General features: G+C 40.3%; 1 protein-coding gene across 33 annotated transcripts in view; it reads left to right on the top strand.

Annotated features, from left to right (window-relative positions):
• The window catches only part of TENM3 (teneurin transmembrane protein 3), a 2195833-nt gene that overhangs the window by 2045918 nt on the left and 126574 nt on the right, over positions 1-23341 (top strand). For all 33 annotated transcript variants that reach the window (XM_073341694.1, XM_073341703.1, XM_073341702.1 and 30 more), the window contains 2 exons: positions 8838-8960; positions 17551-17765. In XM_073341694.1, the coding sequence (XP_073197795.1) occupies positions 8838-8960; positions 17551-17765 (338 nt within the window). The remainder of the gene's footprint in view (positions 1-8837; positions 8961-17550; positions 17766-23341) is intronic.

Below are 23341 nucleotides of genomic sequence, written 5' to 3' on the forward strand. Positions count from 1 at the left end.
GGTTCAAATTCTAATTGTAGCTGCAAGAAAAACACATGGTAAATAATTTTTTTAAAACTTCAGTTTTCAAATATTTCGTTTGAAAATTCATTCTCAACAGGGAGATGAATGGAAAATAATGCCTCAGCAACACTGAGTAGTAATTGCAATTTACTTGGTTTGCATTATAATCTTTTCACATTGTTTTGGAAATGTAAACAGTCTTCTTTTTCTTTTAATCAATATGGGTGTTTGTGAGTATGGGGGTGGGGGTATATAAATATGTGTGTGTGCGTGTGTGTGTGAATGTGTATGTGTATATATATAAATATATATATTCCATTTAATTCTAGGGAAGCAATTTATACACCTCAGCTTGCGATCACCCAGATATATACAGCAATAGCAGTCGATGATAGAGTTCAATACTGAAAGGTGGAATTTTATCATACAGCAGATCTGCAGAAGTAAAACTCATGGGAGAGGCAAACACTATTGGGTTCCTCTGGCCACATTTCACCATTTTATTCAGTCACTTTCCCTTACAGAACATGCGATAAAATTGTTCCCAGGAGACCACCAAGCCACCATTTCTATGTTCCCAGTGTTCTCCCATTACCCAGGCTGTTATTTCTTTTTCCTCCCTGGTCATCCCAGTGACAGGTTGGGGGAACAGTATGCTCACTGACTCTACCCCATGCTACTCACTTCTCACCCTCTCATCCTCCATTGATCCTTGGACCTGTGGACAGCCCTCTCATCTGAAAGACATCACCTCCAACAGCACACTGCTTTCTAACCCAATACTGGAGAATTGGTTCATTACCAGTACCATAGTGAAAGTACCACCCATTGCATTACTTCTGCTACTTTCAACAGCATTTGGGGTTTTCTTCAGAGATCTCCACTCCAGACATTGACCAGAGTTCTAGCTGCCTATTTCACTTTCCATTATTGCAGGGCCAGCATTTTTAAATCTAGCCTCCATTTATGTGCAGGCAACTTTGCAAGTTCAGCACTTTTCACATGCATTTTTGAGCAGTGTCACTTGCATGCACAGTTGATAGAATTTACATACAAAAACCCAGTTTGTCCCAGTGGATTTTGCATAAGTACATTCTATCACTTGAGTACACAAATTATTGTGCTTCAGAAATAAATAAAAATGTGTGACCAAAGGTGCATGCGTACACATAAAAAAGGGTTTGAGGTGCTTTGGAATTTTTGTCCTGAGGAGTGAATACATCTCTCTGATTTCCGATCTGTTTATTGCATATGCACAGATCTTTCCCATAAAGAATGAATATATCTTCCCAAAACATACCAGTTTCCAACCTTTGGCAACTGTAATGACCCCCCCCCACCCCCCACACACACTTGATGGTTTTATCTATTCATTTTACATACACTGGTGTCTCAGTACAAACTTTGTTTTCCTTTTAGTTGCTTGCCAGTAAATCCTACTGAGTTTTAAATCTCTGAAGTTGTAGGATCCCAGTGGCTGATAAATTTCATTAGTAACCTGCTCTCAGTCTCCTGTACCTCTCCTGTTTCCACCTGACTGAACCCTGGGACAAACCAATCAAACCCAAAATTTACTATGTGGAGAGATGGATGACTAGCTTTCTATTACAATCTTGATTGTGTATCCCCTTTATGTTCCTCAGAAAAGGTCTGTTTCACCTCAGAATTTGCAAGTCTTTTTTTAATTTTAAGAAATAAGAATAGGCATTTCTGAGACATTATAAAAATATGTGTAATTGCTTCTGGAAAATTTATAACTTGACTTGGCCTGCTTCATATTTAGTTTATTAACCCATCTTTGCCAAAGTCTATGGTATAGGACCATTTTTGAGAAGGTGGGTACTTATTTTTGAAGTAACCTTATTTGGAAATAAATTCATCAGGTTCCAACAGATTTTTAATGTATGCCAGAGGTCTGACTGACCTTGCAAAGACTTCAAGGACTCCATTTTGCTATTTGCTTTACAAACACAGGGGGATAAAAAGATGGCCCCATCCCAAGGAGCTTACAATCTAAGTATAAGACAAGAGACAACAGATGGATAAAGAGAGATGGGGGGGGGAATACAAGGAAACAATTAGATAATATTGATCAGTGTGATAGGCGGTGGTCTCAGTACACCAGCAGCCTAATCACTGTAATGTTTTTTGTAGACATCATGGCAAAGGAGAGTTTTGAGGAGGAATTTGAAGGTGGATAATGAGAGCTTTGTGGATGTGAATCATGAGGGGTTGCATAGGAGTTAGCACCAAGGTTCTTGTTTGAAAATTTAAAGTGTGCAATAGAGGCTGGTGCCATGGGCAGATTGGAGGTGAGCATCAATAATTCAATAAGAAATGAGTGGTAGTATGGGAATAGTCCATGAAGAGCCTTGAAAGTGAGTACAAGCAGCGTCTGATGTGTTAGAGCAAGGGAAGCCAGTGGAGGGATGCAAACAGCGGGTGATACGATCAAAGCGATGAGCTAGGGAAATGATCTTTGCAGTAACATTCTACATGGATACAAGTGGGGCAAGGCTGCCTTTGTAATGACCCGAGAGGTGGATGTTGCAGTAATTGAAACACAGGATGATAGGAACTTAGACAAGAGTTTTAGCTGTATGAATGGATAAGAAAGACCACATCTTAGAGATGTTGTGCAGAAAGATTCAGCAAAATTTAGAGAGAGCCTGGGTGTGAGATCCTAAAGAAAGGTCTGAGTTGAAGATGACACCCAGGTTATGAGTGGGGCCTTACCAAATTCACGGCCGTGAAAAACACGTAAGGATCATGAAATCTGGTCTTTTGTGTACTTTTACCATATAGCAGTGTTTCTCAAACTGGGAGCCCTGACCCAAAAGGGGGTTGCCAGGCTGTTATGGGGTGGGGAGTTACAGTATTGCCAGCCTTACTTCTGCGCTGCCTTCAGAGCTGGGCAGCTGGAGAGCAGTGGCTGCTGGCCAGGCACTCAGCTCTAAAGGCAGCTCCGCTGCCAGCAGCAGCACAGAAATAAGGGTGGCATGGGATGGTGGGGGGGTTGTCATTTGGGGGGGGGGTCGTCATGGGCTGTATGTGTTTCTATTTTGTCATTTTAAATGCATATTCATGCTTTGTTACAACACTGTGAAATTTAAGATTTAAATATCTGAAACCGTGAAATTCAAAGCTTTTTAAAAAGCTGTGACTGTGAAATTTACAAAATCTACAAAAATAGGCTGTGAATTTGGTAGGGCCAGGAGTTATGAGCTTGAGTTGTAGGCAACATGGTGGTGTTGTCCGTAGCGATTGAGAAAGGAGATAGGGGGCAGGGCATGGGAGCAAAGATTAGGAGCGCTGTTTTACTTGTGTTGAGCTTGAGCTGGCAGCTAGACATCCATGAGAAGGCAGAGATTTTAGCTTGAACAGAAGTAGACAGGTCTGGAGTAGAGAGGAAGATCTGTGAGTCATCAGCATAGAACTGATAGCTGAATTTGTGTTTACGGATGAAACTACCCAGCAATAAGGGAAGGGAATCTAAAATCATCTGCATCTCCTGTGGACATTATGATCATAGTGACTTCGGTATATGTAATGGGTCGTAGCATCACGGAATGTAAACTAAAGGTGGTCATTGACTCTCTTCCTAAAGTTCATGTTCAAGTTACTAGGGTTTATGGGATATAGAGCTGCTTTGTGTCACTGAGTTTTAGCTACCGCCAGGGCTCCATCTAGGGTTTTAAGCACTGAAAATGAATGAAAGTAGAAACCAAACACGAGCATCCATACTTTTACTACACAAAGTACTGTACCACTGAATTGGGATATCCTAAAAATAAACGCAGAGCCAGATCAACCCCAGGAGTGCCCACAGGCCATAAAATAAAAACGTTGAACATCTCCATTTTTATAGTCCCGGTATATTCCTTTGACTGTATTGCAGTTCTTTTCTTTTCACAGAGTTGGCTCTCTTCAGTTACCTCTACTGTTCCCCAGTCAGGGAAGGCCTTTTCTCTTCCCTCCCCCTACCTCCATTTGACCAGACGGTTTCAGAGTAACAGCCATGTTAGTCTGTATTTGCAAAAAGAAAAGGAGTACTTGTGGCACCTTAGAGACTAACCAATTTAAGCTCACAAAAGCTTATGCTCAAATAAATTGGTTAGTCTCTAAGGTGCCACAAGTACTCCTTTTCTTTTTGACCAGACATGTTTCTTTATTACCCACTCTTGCTGGCTTGCACACAGCTCCTTTGCTCTGTATGGCCAGCATGTGTCACATTCCACTGGGGGACTATTGGTTATTTTTTTTGTTTTTTAAAAAAGCTTGCCAGCTCTCCTCAGTGTTCCCCTTACGCTCTCCCTTCACTTCTGCCACTCCCGAACCTACCTACCTAGCTGCGTCTCTAAAATGGTGCCCCAAATAGCTGTATATTAGGCCTATGCCTCATGAATCAGTTGATTTTTATATAATGTGTGTGTGTTGGACAGATTTGGTATAATGCTAGTTTGGAATGCTATAAAGAAGAGATCATGATAATGAAAATATAATTGTAAAATTAAAATGTTATTTTTATTTAGGTTGTGGTATTACCTACTAGCTCTGCACTTTTTCTAAACACACAAAAATATACTTCCTGCCCCAAAGAGCTCACAATCTAAAAGGCAAAAAACAAGAATAGGGGGCTAAAAAGGGAAAAACCATACAAACAGAGTGGACAGGGAGACAACTTACACTCACATTTGTAGTTCTGCAGGGTGGGTCTGAGGTGGGGAGGCATTTGCACAAAGTATCCCGAACTATCTTACTATCTAGGAGTTATTAACTGACTAATTTCTCATTAGTTTCATGAGAGAAATGGGTTCTGACGAGGGATTTGAAGTTGTGATCTAGTGTATTAGCTCCGGAAGGTGTTCCAGGCATAGGGGGCTATAAAAAAGCAAGCCTAGAGCTGGTTGTGGGAGAATTGGGCAAACAAGGCAACAAGGCTGGCATTGTTAGAAGAATGGAGGGGGCAAAAGGCAGCAATTTATTTTTCTGTGGTTTCCATCATACACGTTGCCATAAAGTGCTTTATAGAAAGACTTGATCATAATTTAAAAAGAATGGGCTTGTGTTAAAATTTATACTTAATCACCTCTTTAATTGTTATGGGGAAGGGAGAGACTTCCAGCTGGATGAGGGAAAGTGCTAAGATCTTCATTGTGGAGGGGTGGAATCAGCAAGGGGTGGAATCAGCTAAAATGGGATCAGAATGGTAAGGTGGATCACAGAAACTGAAGCAACTATGCACTGCCTCTTACTCGGGGCAGATTGCAATATTACATTCTATCCCATACTAAATGATGCTCTCTTCCCCAAACAGAAAACTAGATTCAGAGAATGACAAGAAGCCAGTAAAGGTGGCAGAGGTTGGAGACGATTTAGTCCCATTAACTGGAGTAGGGGAGTAGTCTACTTGGAGCATTTTGGATCATGAAGTATTTTAGATCCCTCTTTAAATTATGTTCTGTTTACAGTACTTTAACCCCATTGGAGCCAGTGAAATGAACCAGGAAAACTGCAAATATAATTGGCCCTAGGAATTTAGCAAGACCATATTTAAAAGAGGTGCAAGAATCAAATAGGAACCATAGTTAAGACATAATGAAGAATTTCAGCTCAGGGTCAAAATAAGGGCTAATTCTGGCAATTTTCTGGCAAAGATGATGGGCAGATTTATAGACAAAAGGGAGGCGGAAGAAAAGGAAGAAATAAGGTTTGAGGATCAAGGATCACTACGATTTCAGGCCTCGACAGCCAATTAAAGGTCTGAGAAAGGAGAGTGATAGTGGAGTCAGAGACTTGGAACGAAGAGAATAATTTATCTGGAGGGAGGACTTTAATCTTTGGAACATACAGTACTAAAAGCTTTTTTGGTTTTTTTACAGAAGGCACTGGTGGAGGGTGTAATCCTACAGAGGGCCTAATCTTGAGTAAGGACTTCGTGATCAGGCCCAGAGTCAATACAGATAGATTGGGGAATCAAAAACTGAACCAAATGGGATGAAGTTGCGTGCCCTGAGTGCAGAAGTGATAAATGAGATTGACTGTAACAATGATGCGTGAGAGAGAGGAAGAAGAGAAGAAATGAGACCTAATTATTTAGCTTTTTGATATTTTTATATTAATAGTTTTTTAAAAAAATTAAACCTACATTATTACATTATTTTACAAAAACACTTTTGTGCACCAGCATCATTTTCAATCTCTGCTCTGGGAATAGTGCTTTATAGATAACATCTGCTGCAAAACTATGGGCTACAAAGCTAGTGTACAGTGTTTAAAATAAAATCAGGCTTGGATGGTGTGGAAGATTGGGGAAAAAACAAACCATACATATTAAGAAGTTTGAGAAAATTTCATATGACATTAGAACAATTTTAGTGTAAATCAGTTTTCTGCTTTGAAGCTCTACACAATGGGATTAATTAATAATGTTCAATGATACCAGAGATAAATTTGACTAATTACTCTGTAAATAGTTATACAGTTTAACTTGTTCTTGGAAAAAAGACGACTAAGGGGGGATATGATAGTCTATAAAATTATGACTGGTGTGAAGAAAGTAAATAAGGAACTGTTATTTACTCCTTCTCATAACACAGGAACTAGGAGTCATCAAATGAAGTTAATAGGCAGCAGATTTCAAACAAACAAAAGGAAGTATTTTTTCATACAACGCACAGTCAACCTGTGGAACTCCTTGCCAAAGGATGCTGTGAAAGCCAAGACTATTACAGGGTTCAAAAAAGAACTAGATAAATTAATGGAAGATAGGTCCATCAATGTCTATTAGCCAGGATGCGGAGGGATGGTGTCCCTAGCCTCTGTTTGCCAGAAGGTGGGAATGGGTGACAGGGGATGGATTACTTGATGATTACCTGTTCTGTTCATTCCCTCTGGGGCACCTGGCATTGGCCACTGTCGGAAGACAGGATGCTGGGCTAGATGGACCTTTGGTCTGACCCATTATGGCCTTTCTTATGTTCTTGCAATTTTTACAAAAAAGAGGTGGGGGGGGAGAATGGAGTACCCCCAATATCTCAAATACTATATGGCCTTCATTACTATAGTAGCTAAGCACCTCACAATATTTAACTTTATCCCAGCCTGCTGAGATAGGGATACTATAGCCCCATTTACAGATGGAGGTGGGGACAGACTACGTGACTTGCCCAAGGTCACACAGAAAGTCTATGACAGATTAGGGAAGTGAACACAGTCTTGTGAGTCCCCAGGCTAGCTCCCTAATGTCTGGAGCATGCTTCCTCTCTGCTGCTTGTTATCTTTGGTTGCTCCTGCTTGGCTGTTCAGAACAGAATTATTTATTTTAGGAACTCAATTAGGCAGCCTAATTTTTAAAATAAAGTGATTTATCTGTACAGAAGATTTAGTCCTGGTCTATGCTGTGGGGGGAAATTAGGGTGACCAGACGTCCTGATAAATTCCCGATTTTTAGCCATTTGTTCCAATATTACGGCTTTGGCTGCTCAGGCGGTATTTTGGGGTTTTTTTGCTTCAGCAACTCTGCTCCGGATGCTTTTTTTTGCTTACCCCAAGTGTCCCAATATTTTGTCCATTTCATCTGGTCACCCTAGGGGAACTCGATCTAAGTTACACAACTTCAGCTACGTATATAACGTAGCTGAAGTCAACGTACTTAGATCTACTTACCACGGTGTCTTCACTGCGGTAAGTTGATGACTGACGCTCCACCATCAACTCCGCCTGCGCCTCTCACTCCGGTGGAGTACCGTAGTGAAAGGGAGAGTGCACAGCGGTCGATTTATCGTATCTAGACAAGACACAATAAATCGATTCCCACTGGATCTATCGCTGCCCACCGATCCAGCAGTAATGTAGACAAGCCCTTAGAGATGGAAAGGAGAAGGGGCACAGACTTTTGTCTTTTATCTGTTGACAGAGTAGTGCAAGAGTCAAGATGAGTGTGCGAGAGCATTAAGTGTGCGATTAGACTGAGTGTGAGACATAGAGGCACGGTATTGTTACTTAATGGAGCTTATTGCCAATTGAATTCACTGATATTGCTATATTACTAAACTGCACATACAGCAGTTGCTTGGTGCTACAGCATAAACTGTCGTTGAATAATTACATTGTAGGCCAGGGGCGGGCAAACTTTTTGGCCTGAGGGCCGCATCTGGTTTTGGAAATTGTATGGAGGGCTGGTTAGGGGAGGCTGTACCTCCCCAAACAGCCAGGCGTGGCCCAGACCCCGCCCCCTATTCCCCTCCTCCCCCCCCACCCCCCACTGGGACTCCTGCCCCCTTACCACACTGCCTGGAGCACCGGTGGCTGGCGGCACTACAGTTGCGCCGCCCGGCTGGAGCCAGCCACGCCACCACGCAGCACAGAGCACCGGGTCAGGCTGGGCTCTGCAGCTGCACTGCCCAGGAGCTCACAGCCCCACCAGCCAGAGCATTGCGCCGGCAGCACAGTGAGCTGAGACTGCAGAGGGGGGGACAGTAGGGGAGGGGCCAGGGGCTAGCCTCCCGGGTCAGGAGCTCAGGGGCTGGGCAGGAGGGTCCCACGGGCCGGATGTGGCCCTCAGGCTGTAGTTTGCTCACCTCTGCTGTAAACGCTTGTTCCTATTGTTGTATATTTTAATACACAATTTGCTATTGCCATAAAAACATGGAAATGTCATTATTAGAGTGACAGGTTTCAGAGCTTATGCTCAGATAAATTGCTTAGTCTCTAAGGTGCCACTAGTACTCCTTTTCTTATTATTAGAGTGAGTTGTCATAAATGTATTTATCACTTGACACTGCAGTTAAGAGCACCAAACTCCTTAAAAAGTATGTGTTTTTTATCACCAGCGATGCATCTCTTTGGCCTCAACTGGCAGTTACAACAGACTGAAAATGACACATTTGAGAACGGAAAAGTGAATGCTGATACCTTGCCAACAAACACTGTGTCGTTACCTTCTGGTGAAAATGGTGAGACTAACTTTACTCAGTTTCTTTTTTAACATTTCCTTTTCTTGAACTTGTGTTCTACTTAAATCATTTCGTTTTCCATCCTCATCTTTTTCCACCATAATCATGTAGTTCTAATGAAATTATAAAGCCATTTTAAAAAACCACAGTATTAAAAAAAATTGTACAGTAGAGGTAAACAATTAAAGTTTTATTCAGATTGTAATGGACCACATCATCTCTCCCACCACATGGATGGAGGGAGTGGGATCCGGTAAATCCTGACCTACAGATGTAGAAAGGGGCAGTGCCACCCGTCTGGCAGTTCTCATAGGCTAAACCTCTGGGCTTGTAGAGTTTGGCCTGTGCAGCTAGAGAAGACAGGGAATTTAGATAGGGCTGGATGGAAGAGACGTGGAGATGTCATTGCATCCCATCAACCCTTTGGATCTCCTTTAGATAAATTAATGTTGACCCTGTCAGTACTAAGTTAGCTGCATTCCTCCTCCAAAGTTTAGAAGCCCTGTTCAGGGGGCCTCTGATTGTAGGAAGATGGGGATTCTCTGGAACGGTGCCTGCTGTTAGAGCCACAATGTCAGGGAGCCGGAGATGACTGGAAGAGCTAGTCCAGAGGAATAGGCCTTCCATATACTGGCTGTAGTCTTGGTAGTCTCCATTAGATCTGGATAGTTTCAAGGCCAAAACCCCTCTTTGTTCTGCACTCCTGTACTCCTGCAAACTGTACTCCTGAGCAAATGGAGACAAAACTCTGTGAGGAGGAACTTGCTGATTTCTGAATCCTCTATGTGGTAATTTCCATGTAAGGGACAGCTTGGCAAGAGTGAATACATTAATGTGTGTGCTGCAAAAGTTGTGATGACCTTGCTATCAACTACCTATTTACCTAAAAAAAACTACCTTTTTCCCCTCTATATTATTCAAGTTTTATTTTTACTTCTGGCTGAAGTTTAGTAAGTCATATGTGGTACATTCTTCTGTTTCCCCAACGCATTTAGGGTATGTTATTGAGTCTTCTTCAATCAGCTATATATAAAGTCAATCTACTATATTAATTTTGTTGTGGGAGCTTTTAAAATACAAACCACATAAAGAGATTATATTTTATCAGTCTTTTTTTCATGTTGCCCTTTAAGAGTCTCTAAACCTTTAAAAGTCTGCACACCTTTTGCTAAGAGAGTCTTTAAAATCAATAGTTTTTGAATTAGGGTTGCCAATTTTGGTTGGATGTATTCCTGGAAGATTCTTCACATGACATAATATTTAATTAAAGATTAATCTTTAATTCCTGGAGACTCCCAGCCAATCCTGGAGGGTTGGCAACCCTATTTTGAATGGAAAACTTGATTTAAATGGTGTTTGCCTCATTACCGCAAAAAAAAAATCCATCTTCACAAGGTGCTGCTGATCTCCTCATTACTGAGGAGGAGGAAGTCTTTGCTGGCATTTGCCATCCCAAAACTTTTTCAAGATATCACAATTCCAAATTATAGAAATGACATAGCTCAGTTCCCTCTTTCTGTCATTCTTTAGGCCTATAAAGCCTGTCTTGTAAGGCTCACTGTGCTTCTTTCTTTTCTCTTCTCTTTTTGCCGAGTGTCTTTGATTTGTATTTACGTATCCATTATCTCTATCCTTATATGGATGGCTTCTTACTTGTTACAAGGAATAGAAAGAAGCTATTGTATTGTTAATGAATATATGTGCTGTGGCAGTGGTTTCTACTGCTGCATTCTTCAGCTGGGATTAGTCAGTGTTCTTTTTTATATAAAACATTTTTCTCATTGACACTATCGTCATTTTCATTTTTTGGCATATTAAAGACTGAGCACAACTCCTTTCCTTTAGAGATAATAGGGAGTTGCATGAGCTATCAAATTATGACGACTCACGTTTTTGTTTCCTCTGGAGATCCCCAAATCCTGTAAATTCAGTATAGGTTTGCTTCATCCACTACTGAAATGATACCACCTGTAGATTTGGAAGGCAATAGTCATTCAATAGCATACATCAACACTACATGAAAGAACGACAATACAGTATCCATTTTAAACTGCAAAAGGAATATTAAGTAGGCGGAATATAATTACTGAGTATGGAATTTAGCCAGGGCACCAGGGCTAACATATTCACTCTTGAAAATTGCCATTATATTTAGTGAACAAATGGTCAGTGCCTGAGATTTGCTAATCATCCAGAAAACTAAGTATCCCTCAGTACAGCATTCCCTAATGCAGCGGTTCTCAACATGCGGCCCAATTAGCACACAGCTGTGGCCCACCTCAGCTGTGTGCTAAAGGCCGCCCACATGCCCGGGTCTGCCAGGTTCCAAGTTTCCCAGCTCAGAGGGGTCCGAGTTGCCCTGCTGCCCAGCTCGAAGGGGTCAGCCCTGCGGGGTCAGGGTCCAGGGCAGCTGCCCAGCTCCGTGAGCTCTGGGGTCTGGGACAGCCATGCGGCAGGGGTCCAGGGCTGGCAGCTGGCCCGCCCTGCCCTGCATGGTGGGAGTCCGGAGTAGCTGGCTGCACCACGTGGCAGGTTCCAGGGCAGCTGCCCAGCCGCATAAGCTCTAGGATCTGGGGCAGCTTCTCAGCCCTGCAAGGTCCGTGGCAGCCACTTGGCTCCGGGGTCCAGGTCTGGGGCAGCTGGCGCACCCTGCGTGGCGAGGGTCAGGGCAGCTGCCCACCCCTGCAAGTTCCGGAGTCTGGGTCTGGGCCAGCCACCAGTTCTGAACCACTGCCCTACTTACATGCTGAAGCTCTGCTTCAGAGGCAAGAGGGCCTCCTACTGAATTTACAGTTCTGCTTCTTATGGCACATGAGTTTTCCTTGGAGGGCTTTTATCTAAACCTTGATCAGTCCTGTTTCTGCTTAGGTCAAAAGGATAGCACAGCCCATAGTGGTGTAACTGCTAACTATTATCTCACCAGTCAAAAGTATAGACGCTGCAAATTAGCAGCGCTTAATCTATAAAATGCCACTTTCTCACCTCCAAAGTAAGTTCATGTAGAAATCAGATCTAGTTATTAGCCAACAATAAAAACATATTAAATCATCCTTAAATTTTGTCAGACAAGACTGGATTATCTGAACAGTCTTTTCTAAAGCTTTTTCAGGTGACTTTCCTTATATTGCTGATGAAATATAGGCAACATACCACTCACTCCCCCAGGCACAATGTGGTACTGCATTAGGTGGCATAAAAAGGAGGATTCCAAATGACACAGGAGTAGGGTTTTAAATGAACTTGTTTAATTTTATTTAAGGACTTCAAGGTGCATTACAAACAATTCATTGTCCTGCACAAAGACATATATGAGGAAGGTAGGTACTATATTCATTTGACATATAGGTGAAAGAAGGCATAGAGAGGTTGTGTAACACAGTAACTGTCAGAGCTGAGCATGCAAAATAGGAGTCCTAGCTTTAATTGTTTTGCTGTAAGAACTGGGCACGTTCTTTACCATATGCTGTTGGACATCATTTTATATATGTAATAGAAAACTATACAAAGCAAAAATAACTTGAAATTGTTTCTGCTTTCTTGATTATAAAATGAAGAAACTGCATTTTTTTATTTTAGCTCATTTCTCTTAATGTACCATTTTCCCATAGAAATCATATTTAAAGTTGTCTACATCAGGGTACTAGAAAATTTGAAATCAGCTAAAAAATTATATGTGAATTAAAATACATTATAATTACTGTAACTAGCATGAATATCTATTGAACTTGTATTGATATTGTTTACAGTACTTCATGTGAATGAAATATGGAATAGTTTCTTAATTAGATGCTATATTGATTTTTCCAGAAAGGTACATTTGCAAGGACGATTTTGATTTCACTTGGGTGTGATGTCTGTGGAGTTTACCAGCAGTGTTAAGTTATGACATGTGGTTATTTGTAGAAGGCTGTACAGTATTATCTCAGACATCTCATAGTAGGTGGTATGAATCCAAGGTTATGCCATGGAACTGGAGGGTGTGTTATTGATTGGTTATAAATCTAACCTTGCTTCCCAGTATTCTAATTAGTGTGCCTATGAAAGACTTGGAAGTATATCATCAATTACACTCCACAACAGTCACTATTAGTCTCTTAATGTTTTGGTTCATTTTATTCTACATTGTGGACATATATTTTAAGCAATTCTTTCCTAGATTAACGAAGGTGTTAGCTATTTGGTAAATATTCCAATAGTATTTTCTGACTTCATGTAAATTTGGAAAGTAGTCTGACAACACATGTGATTCATTTTTCTTGTGCAAATCTTAGTAGAGCCTACTAAATATTTATTTAGTTGAGATTTTTGTACAACATAATCTTAAGGATTAGAAATAGAATTTACCAATATTTTTGTTTATAGTATTCTGTTTAAGGTGCCTATATATATACATATATATATATATATATATATATATATATATATCTGTAGATAATAGGTTGTGGAGAAAAAACAGCTTTTCCTGGGAGAAGTGTTCTTTCTGAATTTTTATTTATTTTGCATTTTGTTTTGTTTTGAGGTGGGGAGGGAATTGGGGGAGACTGGAAGAAAAGAATTTGCAGGTATTTTCAGGTGTTTACATATTCTGAATTTCTGTCACTGAATTATATAAAAGAACATGATGTATATTTGAAATTTTTTGAAATGAGAAACATTAGGGTATAATTTCCATCTGTGGAAGATGACTTCAATTATTTTAAAACGTTAAAAGGGAAATGATGGGAACATCAAGAATCTTTCTATGCCTATTAAGAAACAATAGGAAATTTAGAGAACAGTATAGAAGCCCCATTCCTGGGAAGGGAAGTGAGTGGAGTCAATAATGATTGAGAGAGAATTTGATTAGTGTGGAGTGAGAGGGATGTGGCTAGCGGTTGCAATCGATTCCTATTTTTTTTTGGTGGAGTAAATGGAACGGGTGGAGTTATCTGCTAGATGGAACTGGTTTGCTAAAACATGGAAGCTTCAGAAAGGGTGGGCAGGACATCTGATAAAGTGGGTCTGTACAAAGCTGGCTAGCTCGTCTTATTATTTCAGTCTTCACAGAAGATTGTTGATATTCTAAATGTAGTCATTGTGAAAGTTGCTGGTCAGTTCTGCAAATAAGTGTTTATTATTTAGTGATTACCAAACATCAGTGTGTGAATGTATAAGATTCAACATGCCTAAAGTTGGAGGAAGTGGTAGGAAACAAGCAGCTAAATGTGCTGGAGTAGGATGTCAGTGTTGTTGAAAATTGCTAAGTAGAAAGATAGAAAGGGTTCATACATGGCCTGGTTAGTGTAGAAAATATGTATATCTGGATTCTTCAAGATCAGATGTTCCACAGTCTCTTAAAGTTGAAAAACAGAACATCAATTGGTTTGTTGATCCTGCAGGTTAAACATTTTCAGTGACATCACCACCACTGAAACATAGCTATGTAAGTCCTTGTTGCACACCTTTTGATAGTGCTTCAACATCTGCTTAATTCAGGAGCAATCTCTAGTCATCTTTGACATTCAAAAAATGGCAAGGATTAGTCTGTGATCTCAACTAGCATTTAAAAATGTAATCCAGTTATTTATACTCTAAAAGTTTGTAAAGAAAGTTATTTCAGTTTGTTGCATTAAATGATGAATAACTGTGGAAATAAGTCATGCAAGAGAGGACAGTCACATTCCGAATATTGTCAGTTTTTTAAATAGCTGCCTAGACTCGTGTTCAGCCAATTTGGCATCAGCCAACCATGTTGCAGTGCACTTACATTGGTTTGGTTGAAACTTTGTAATAGGTTAGGTACTGAAAAAGAAAGTAAGTTGGTAAAAATATATATTGCTTTCTGACTGTGTCTACACTACAGTTCTGCTACATATTGCTCCCGTCAAGGATCACCTTGACCAGCTAAGGCTTATTAACATACAACTTGTCTTGTTTGCTCTAGAGTTTTAAATTATATTAGTTAAAATGAATTAGTTAACATAGTTTTTTTAAAAATATGTTTTCTCCTAATCCAGACAGGGTCATAGAGCCTGAGACAGCTGCTTCAGGTTTCACTTAAGGTTGCTATGTGGGTCTTGTCCCCAGTACCAAAATCTGGAGAAGCTGAAATCCAGGTCTCAGTCTGTGAATTTAGTAACTGGCAATCAGACAGGGTCTGTGCTTGAAACAGGCTTGATGCATAGGAACTCAACAAAATTGGAAGGTCTGATGCTTAGTATTAGTTAACACTGTTGAAATTCATCAGCCTCGTGGTTGCATTCCCTAAAGTCTGGCACCGTGAGTGTAAAGGGGTTACCTGCGCTAAGCTACATTGCCTTTGCTAGTGAGTTAATGAGGAGTCCAGACGTACAGAGTCTTCAAAGGATTTTCTTCCATACCACTGTTCTTCTCAGAGCTAAGGAAGAGAGAGAAGAAATGGAGTCACATGACTCTTCTTGATACCATGGCCAGTGAGTTGCCATTTCTGCTTTTGCATCCGGTGTCAAGGGCCTCTTTGGTCTCTGGTGTCTCCCATGCTCCTGTATTCAAAGCTTTAGTGTCTACTGCTGAGATGTTGTGTGCCTCAGTATCATCTCCTTAAAGTCTGGTACTGGCTATTTTGACATCAAGTGCTTTGGCTGAAAGTTTATGCACTTCAGCATCAGATCCCTCTGTGCTGTGTTTTATCAGTGCCAACAAGGTATGTTGTTATTCAGTTTGTGGACACTTGCAAGTCAGTCTATGACTTCTCACACCACTTGGTTCTTTAGCCACAGGTCAGGTTCCTCCAGCATCAGCCCTGTCTCCACTCTTTCTGTTGGCTTTGTGAACCTCTATCTTCCTGGTTCCAAGTGGTGGGAAACTTCCCCTGTTTCTCCCTTCATGCCTTACCTGTACCAGGCCTTCACATGGTTGGTCTTGTGAGCCATATCTCATCCTTTCCACAGAAGGGAAGCCAGGAGAGAGGAAATCTCTCAGCAAGATTCACCTCACAGTTTTCCCTGCATAGATCCATGGAAGTGGCAAGCATTCTCCTTCCCCTCTTAGAATAGGCAACAGCCAAGAAGTACTGGAGGCCAAGACCATATGTGAAGAGGCCCCTTTTTATCATTCCACTGACCATTAGAACCACACTGTAGGGTTTCCTCACAGCTTTCAGAATCCTCTCTGCAGAGCATTCCCATGGTGTGGTGTGGCACACTGGATATTTATGCAACTTTCTTTTCACCTTTCTTGCTCTGTTTGTATACTTGTCAAAAGATTCCCAATACCAGGGAGAATCTGCAGAATTAAGGGAGCGGGATATCGGTGCCATGATTGTGGCTGACCTTTTTCTTTGTCTTTTAAACACTTTCTTTGTTGCTAGTAGTAGAAATAGTGATATGCCAAAAGGCCTTAGGAGTTGGCACTGTACAGACACAGAAAAGAATGCGTTCTTATTTTAAATGTTTAAAACTTAAAAGTCATAAAACTTTTGTTTTGTGTGTTTACTATAATTTACCTTTCCTCACTTTATTTTTATATTTCATGTACATCATTTTGATGTTTGTGAAAAGTGCTTTATTAAGTGTGCGATAAGTAGAGAGCAACATTTGTACAAAGAACACAATAGATATAGAAACAAAAGGCTAGGAACCAGGGACTCCTAAACTCTAATCCTAGTTCTAACAGTAGCATTTTCTGTGACTTTGAGCAAGTCATTCAATCTGTCTGCCTCATGTTAAACATCACTCTATAATTGTCTACTTCTCAAGGTGCTTTGAAGATTAATTAAGTAATGGGACAACTCCAGTTAACTTCAGTCGGAGTTGAGGGCACTCATCATGCCGCAGGATTTGGTGCATGCTTTGGAAAGTGCCCTAAAGCAGAAAAAGGGCAGGGGTGGGATGGGATTGGGTTGTGGGAGACTATTTGAACTAAGTTTCCAGGTAAAAACATATCCATAGTTTAGTGTAATATGGGTCAAGGCATGAACCTATCTCTGTAAAGAACTGAACAATATCCCTGTTCTTAACTCTGTGGGGGTTGAATCTGAATTTTTTGGCTGTTTCATCCATAATTTAAACAGGGAAGGGTCTGTTTGTTTGTATTCATTCAACTGAATTGACTTTGTAAAAAATACTTTAGAGAATGTAAATGAATGCTCTATTTAATTTAGTGAAAATTGCACTTATCAATTCTGCTGATTGTTTTTGTTGTTTACATGAGCATCGCTTTGAAAAGCTGTATAATCCATTTTCCCTTAATTTACACTTTATAGTGTGACTGTATGTTTATTAGGACTGATAAACACCATAGTTAATCCTCATTAAGAAATAACAAGACACGTACTTTGCAAGATAATTATGTTCATAATGATCAAGACTGAGGGATGATCCTAAAACAGTTTCTTTAATAGATATTCTCAGGTAAATCATTGCATTCTGACTTGGAAGGTATTTCTGTGAGATCTTTGTTTTGTTAGTTCCACTTGAGTTAATTCCTCAGGATCTGTAATATCCTCAGAAAGATTCTCAAGTAACATTTCATCTGAGAGGAGTCTAAATATTTGACAGCTCATTTAAAAGAAGACTGAGAGCAAAAAGTGGGTATTAATGTTTAATCTCTTAATATTTTTTTAACCTTTTAGTAAAATTAGGGGGATTTGCACAAGAAAACAACACTATAGATTCTGGAGAACTTGATATAGGCCGAAGAGCAATACAAGAGGTTCCTCCGGGGATCTTCTGGAGATCACAGCTCTTCATTGATCAGCCACAGTTTCTAAAATTCAATATCTCCCTTCAGAAAGATGCATTGATTGGAGTATATGGCCGAAAAGGCTTACCCCCATCACATACCCAGGTAAGAACTGCTTTCATTAAAAGCAAGATAATAGTATTGAAAACTGCCAGTTTGCATCTTTTTAAGAGTTGTGTTTCTCAGGATTGTAGCCTTTCCTTTTTCCTGTTTTTTTTAATTTTTACTTTCCATTTTATATATTGATCTTACACTACATGAAAAATATATCGTCATTTTAATATAAGTGCCGTTTTAAACAATATTCTGGAATTTAAAATCTGCAGTGTGGGGAAAGCTTTTGCTTTATGATCAAATCTGATAATTGTTTTCAGTGATGATGCCTATCATAAAGAGACATTTAATGCAGTTATCTTCCTGTACTGTGGTCCATGGCCATATTTTTAACTTTTGAATAAACTAGTGTATCATGCTATAGTCGTGCATTTATTTGCTCTCCTGGGTTTGTCTACCAAAAAGCAAAGCTGGCAAAGTTACAAGCAAGTTGAAAAAAATCCTTTTTGACAGAGGTTCTGTTTGTTCTACTAGTGAGTGTCATGCTATTTACATTTTGCTATTTGATTTAAAAAATATATTGAAATATGTGTATATGGGATACAGTGAACTAAGATTGTAAGGATCAATTATTATTAGATATTTTCCTGTCTTAAGACTTCTCCAGAGTATCCCAGAATACAGTTCTACTTCACCCCTCAAGAGATTTCTTACGAGCTATTTCATTGTACATTTGGTTATGCACTTGTGTTCAGTAATAAACATACTACATATTTGCATCTAAAGTTATAGTGAAATGTGCAATTTAAGCATTAGTGTGAATAATTCAATTTAATTAATATTTTTTTCTGGATGAGTAGTATGGGGGGGAAAGGGCAGTTCCTCTTCACTATATTCAGAGACAATAATTTGGAGTTAACCCTGATTAAAATCTTATTTTACCCCCCAAATGTGAATTTCTTCTACTTCAAACCAATTTCAGTCCAAGTTCTGCTTTCTCATCTGTGGTTGATGGAGGATAGGTGCATCAAATGACTACTAGCCAAGATGGTCATGGATGCAACCCCATGCTCTGGGTGTCCGTAAGTCTCTGACTACCAGATGCTGGGACTGGACAATAGGGATCGATCACTTGACAATTGTCCTGTTCTGTTCATTCCCTTTGAAGTGTCTGGCATTGGCCATTGTCGGAAGACAGAATTCTGGGCTAGATGCTCTACCAAAGAGGACCTTTTTTCCAGTTTCTTGAAAATTAACTATTACTGAGTTTGGAGAGCACTGCAACTTCTTGCGATTCTAATGCTGGATAAGAAATTCTGCGTCTGTCATGTCCAGACCTCTGAACAAAGCAGATTAATGGACTTGCATTGAAGATCAGCTATTATGCTTGCATTTGGTTTCAATAAAAAAATCTAACTTCAAAATTCCATTCCTTTTTTTGTTTTTGTTTTATTTTAAAACATAGATTTGACTATTTGTTTGCATATCATTGCATTATTTCAGATTATTGCAGATTTCTTTAATTCTGATTTTTAAAAGAAAGATTCCCTAATTACATTATACTGAACTGTTTACCAGGTATGCGGGGTAGTTGTAGCCATGTCAGTCCCAGGATATTAAAGCAATAAGGTGGGTGAGGTAATATCTTTTATTGGACCACCAGATCTGAAGAAGAGCTCTGTGTGGCTCAAAAACTTGTGTCTCTCACCAACAAAAGCAGGTTCAAAAAAGATATTACCTCATCCACCTTGTCTCTCTATCTACCAGGTACTAATTCACATTTACCTGTTATTTGGTCATATGTTGAAATACCCTGTTGAAATGAAAGGGGAGAGAGTTAAGGTTTTTGGAGTCAAGTATCAGGGGGTAGCCATGTTAGTCTGTATCCACAACAAGGAGTCCGGTGGCACCTTAAAGACTAATAGATTTATTTGAGCCTAAGCTTTTGTGGGTAAAAACCTCTCTTCTTCAGATGGATGCATCTGAAGAAATGAGGTTTTTACCCACAAAATCTTAGGCTCAAACAAATCTGTTAGTCTTTAAGGTTTTTGGAGGGCATTCATTGTGAATTTCTTTACCTGTGCAATTAATGTCACCATCTGAACATTATAGTTACTTTTTTAATTTCCTTGGTTTTAAATAAAGGTGAAAAATTAAAGAAAAGGTATTTAATGAAAAATACACCTAAGTTTCACGCACAAACTCACCTCTTAGACTGAGAGGAAGCATGAGAAATTCCATTATGCCTTGTAAGAGCCTGACTCTTTAGCACAAACGTCAAAGAGAGCAAACCACTGTTAGGTTCCTTTCCAGGGATATGAGCAGTTTTATATGCAATCCTTGCCTAGTTCATTAATGGTTGCAGCAGTTAACAAAAGCTCATATCAGAGTCAGCGTAAATAAAGACAGGGACAAGTCTAAAAAATTAGACTTGTTCAGTCAGAAGAATTATTCAACATCAAACCTCCAAGTGAGAATCACCAATTACCAAGCTTTGTTGGTGAAATATGATTGTATTAGTTGGGATCCCAAACCCAAATTTATATTTGAGCTTTCACAAGATGACAGGGAAGAATTTAAATCCATCTTCACTGAGGGTCAGCTTGTATCATGTATGTCCCTCCAGGCAGCCTTTGATACTTCAGTTACTGCCTGCAGATTGGTGGCAACCTCAGTTGCAAAGAGATCTTCCTTGCTCCACTCTTCAGGGATCCCTAAAAAAGTTAAAATAACAATTGAGGGTCACCCATGCAAAGGATTAACTTATTAATGCAAAAACAGATGGGGCTTTATGTTCTCTAAAGGACTCATGCAACACTGAGATCCCTAAGGGGGTCTACCCTCTGATACCTAAGCATAAGCACTTTAAGCCATAGTCACAAGAGAGGTAATCCTTTTACCCACAGCATAGGCAGCCTGAACAATCTTGAAAGAGACTAACATTGCACAGAAGGAAGGCATCTGGTTTCACGTCCATTTCTGCTCATCAACCTCCATCAACATCAAGGCAATGGATTTGACTGCTTGGTCAGGAGCAGAGTGCAAATCCCTTCAGATTTTCAAGTCCTATCCTCTCCATTTGGGAATAATTTATTTCATATCTGTGGTTCTGGAGCACCATCACAATGGATTGATGGGTCCTGGAGATATAGAGGTGGGCTATACCATCCAGTTCTGTATCCACCTCCACCCCACTCACCTTCTCTGTCCCTATTCAGGGACCCCTCTCACAGAGAAGGCTTCATCAAGAGGTGCAGTCACTTCTTATCAGAGCAGTGGAAGTTCCTAAATAGCACAGGGAACACAGTGGATTTTATTCTCGTTACTTTCTGATTCCCAGAAAGAAAGGCGATTGGTGGCCCATTCTGCACTTTAATTCACAAGCTCAAGTTCAGGGTTGTGACTCCAGCTCCTATAATACCATCCCTACACTGGAACAATTGGTACATAACTCTTGACCTTCAGGACACACATTTTCTTATTGCGGTTCACCCACCCTACAGAAGATATCTGACATTTCAAGTGGGCAATTGCCACTACCAGTACAGTGTGTTACCACTCAACCTGTTGACAGCACCCAGGATTTTCACAAAATGCCTAGCAGTAATAGCAGCTTACCTCAAAAAGCTAGGAATCCAAGTTTTCCCATTCCTAGATGACTGGCTCATTCATGGGAAATTGCGCAAGCAAGTAACAGACTGCATTCAGCAGACTCTGCATTTATATGCCCTTTCAGGCCTGAAAGTAAATGAAGAGAAGTAATACTGACTCCAACACAAAAAATAGAATCCATTGGAACCATTCTTGACTCCACAACAACAATGGCTTATCTACCACTAGAGAGATTCCAAGCCATACTAAACCTACAAACCCACCTGCGAACTCAGCCCAGGACATCAGTGAGAACTTGTCTCAGATGTGTGGCCTCCTGCACCTTCCTAATTCAGCATGCCAGATTTCACTTTCATTGCATTCAGGAGTGGCTGAAGTCTGCATATCAGCCAAGCAAACATCAACTGAACATGCTAGTATACAGGACACCACAAGTCCTGTCCTCATTAAATTGGCAGCTGGACCCACTAAAAATCTGCAAAGGAGTACCATTCTCTCTTTTGCTACCTACAAAGGTGTTGGTGACATATGCCTCCAAATTAGGACAGGGGGCCCATTTAATTTGTGCCCTCCAAACACAAAATATATGGATTCCTCAGGAAGTAAGACTCCACATAAATATCCTGGAGCTAAGAGCCATTTGTTCAGCATGCTCAGTTTTTCGGTCCTAAAAGGACTAACATACAAATCATGACAGGCAATATTATAGGCATGCTTTATCCTTGGGAATTCTGTATTCATCATGAAATTATTCCGAGGGTGGTTCATTTGCTAGGGATGCACAGACCATGCTAGCAGATCACCTCAGCAGACAATTTTCAAGTAACCATGAGTGGTCCATAAATGATGACATAATTCAAGACATATTACTCAGGGGGAAGGAAGGTGCGGGAGTCATCCCACCATACCTCTTTGCCACCAGAGAGAACAGGAAGTGTGGACACTTTTGTTCCAGAGGGAGTCCATGGTCATCAAGCTTGTTGTACACACACGCTCCCCCACCACTAATCCATTAATCCACATGTTCTCAGAAAGTGCTCAGGCAGGTCTCAGCCAGAATGATCATGGTTGCTCCTACCTGACCAAGGCAATTCTGCTACTTAGACTTAAATAATCTCTGATACACTTACCTCTCCAACAAGACCTGATATTGCAGAGATGAAGATGCAGTCAAGTGCTTGATCCCAGCTCATGCTCCGAGCACCTCAAAGCATAGATGCTGGCTGACTGACTTCAACAGGAAGTACAAAATATCCTGATCCATGGTTGAAAAGCCTAATGGACACATGCTGCTAAATGGAAGAGATTGAGTATCTGTTCACAGCAGTACTTCTCACCATCTCAATTCCAGACATACTGGACCATCTCCTGACTTTAAAGAACTTTGGACTATCTCTATGCTCATTGAGGGTTCATCTGTCTAGCAGCCATCTCAGCTCTTTGCCATCCAACATTCTACATTCTGATGCCCCACAATGGCCAGACTCTTAAAAAGTGTAATGGAACTTCTCCTCTGTGGGATCTAAATATTGTCCTCACAGGGTTAATTAATCCAGCTCTTGAACCCCTTAGGTGGATGTACCCTGTTTCATCTTTCCATTAAAACAGCCATGTTGGTAGCAATAATATCAACCAGAATAGTAGGGGAGATACAATTCTTCTTGGCAGGGCCCCTGTATACAGTTTTCATAAGGACAGGGTGTCATTGAGAGGTTACCCAAATTGTTTACCAAAAATAGTCTCTGGCTTTCATTTAAAATCAGGGTATGCAAACTCCTTTATTTTTTTCCAAAATCACATTCAAGTAAGGGGGAGGCAAAGCTTCACATCCTAGATGTCTTTGGAGTACTGTCTTTTTGTACAGACAGAACTAAGCTATTTAGTGTATCCTCCATGTTATTCATAGCCTGTGGAGACAGTGTTAAAGGACAGGCCATTTCAATGCTGAGACTCTTTTGGCCTGTATCAAACTTTGTTGTGAATTAGCTAATGTAATTCCACCTATAAGAATCACA

The sequence above is a fragment of the Lepidochelys kempii genome, chromosome 4 (assembly GCF_965140265.1).
Source record: "Lepidochelys kempii isolate rLepKem1 chromosome 4, rLepKem1.hap2, whole genome shotgun sequence".
Classification (NCBI taxonomy): Eukaryota; Metazoa; Chordata; order Testudines; family Cheloniidae; genus Lepidochelys; species Lepidochelys kempii.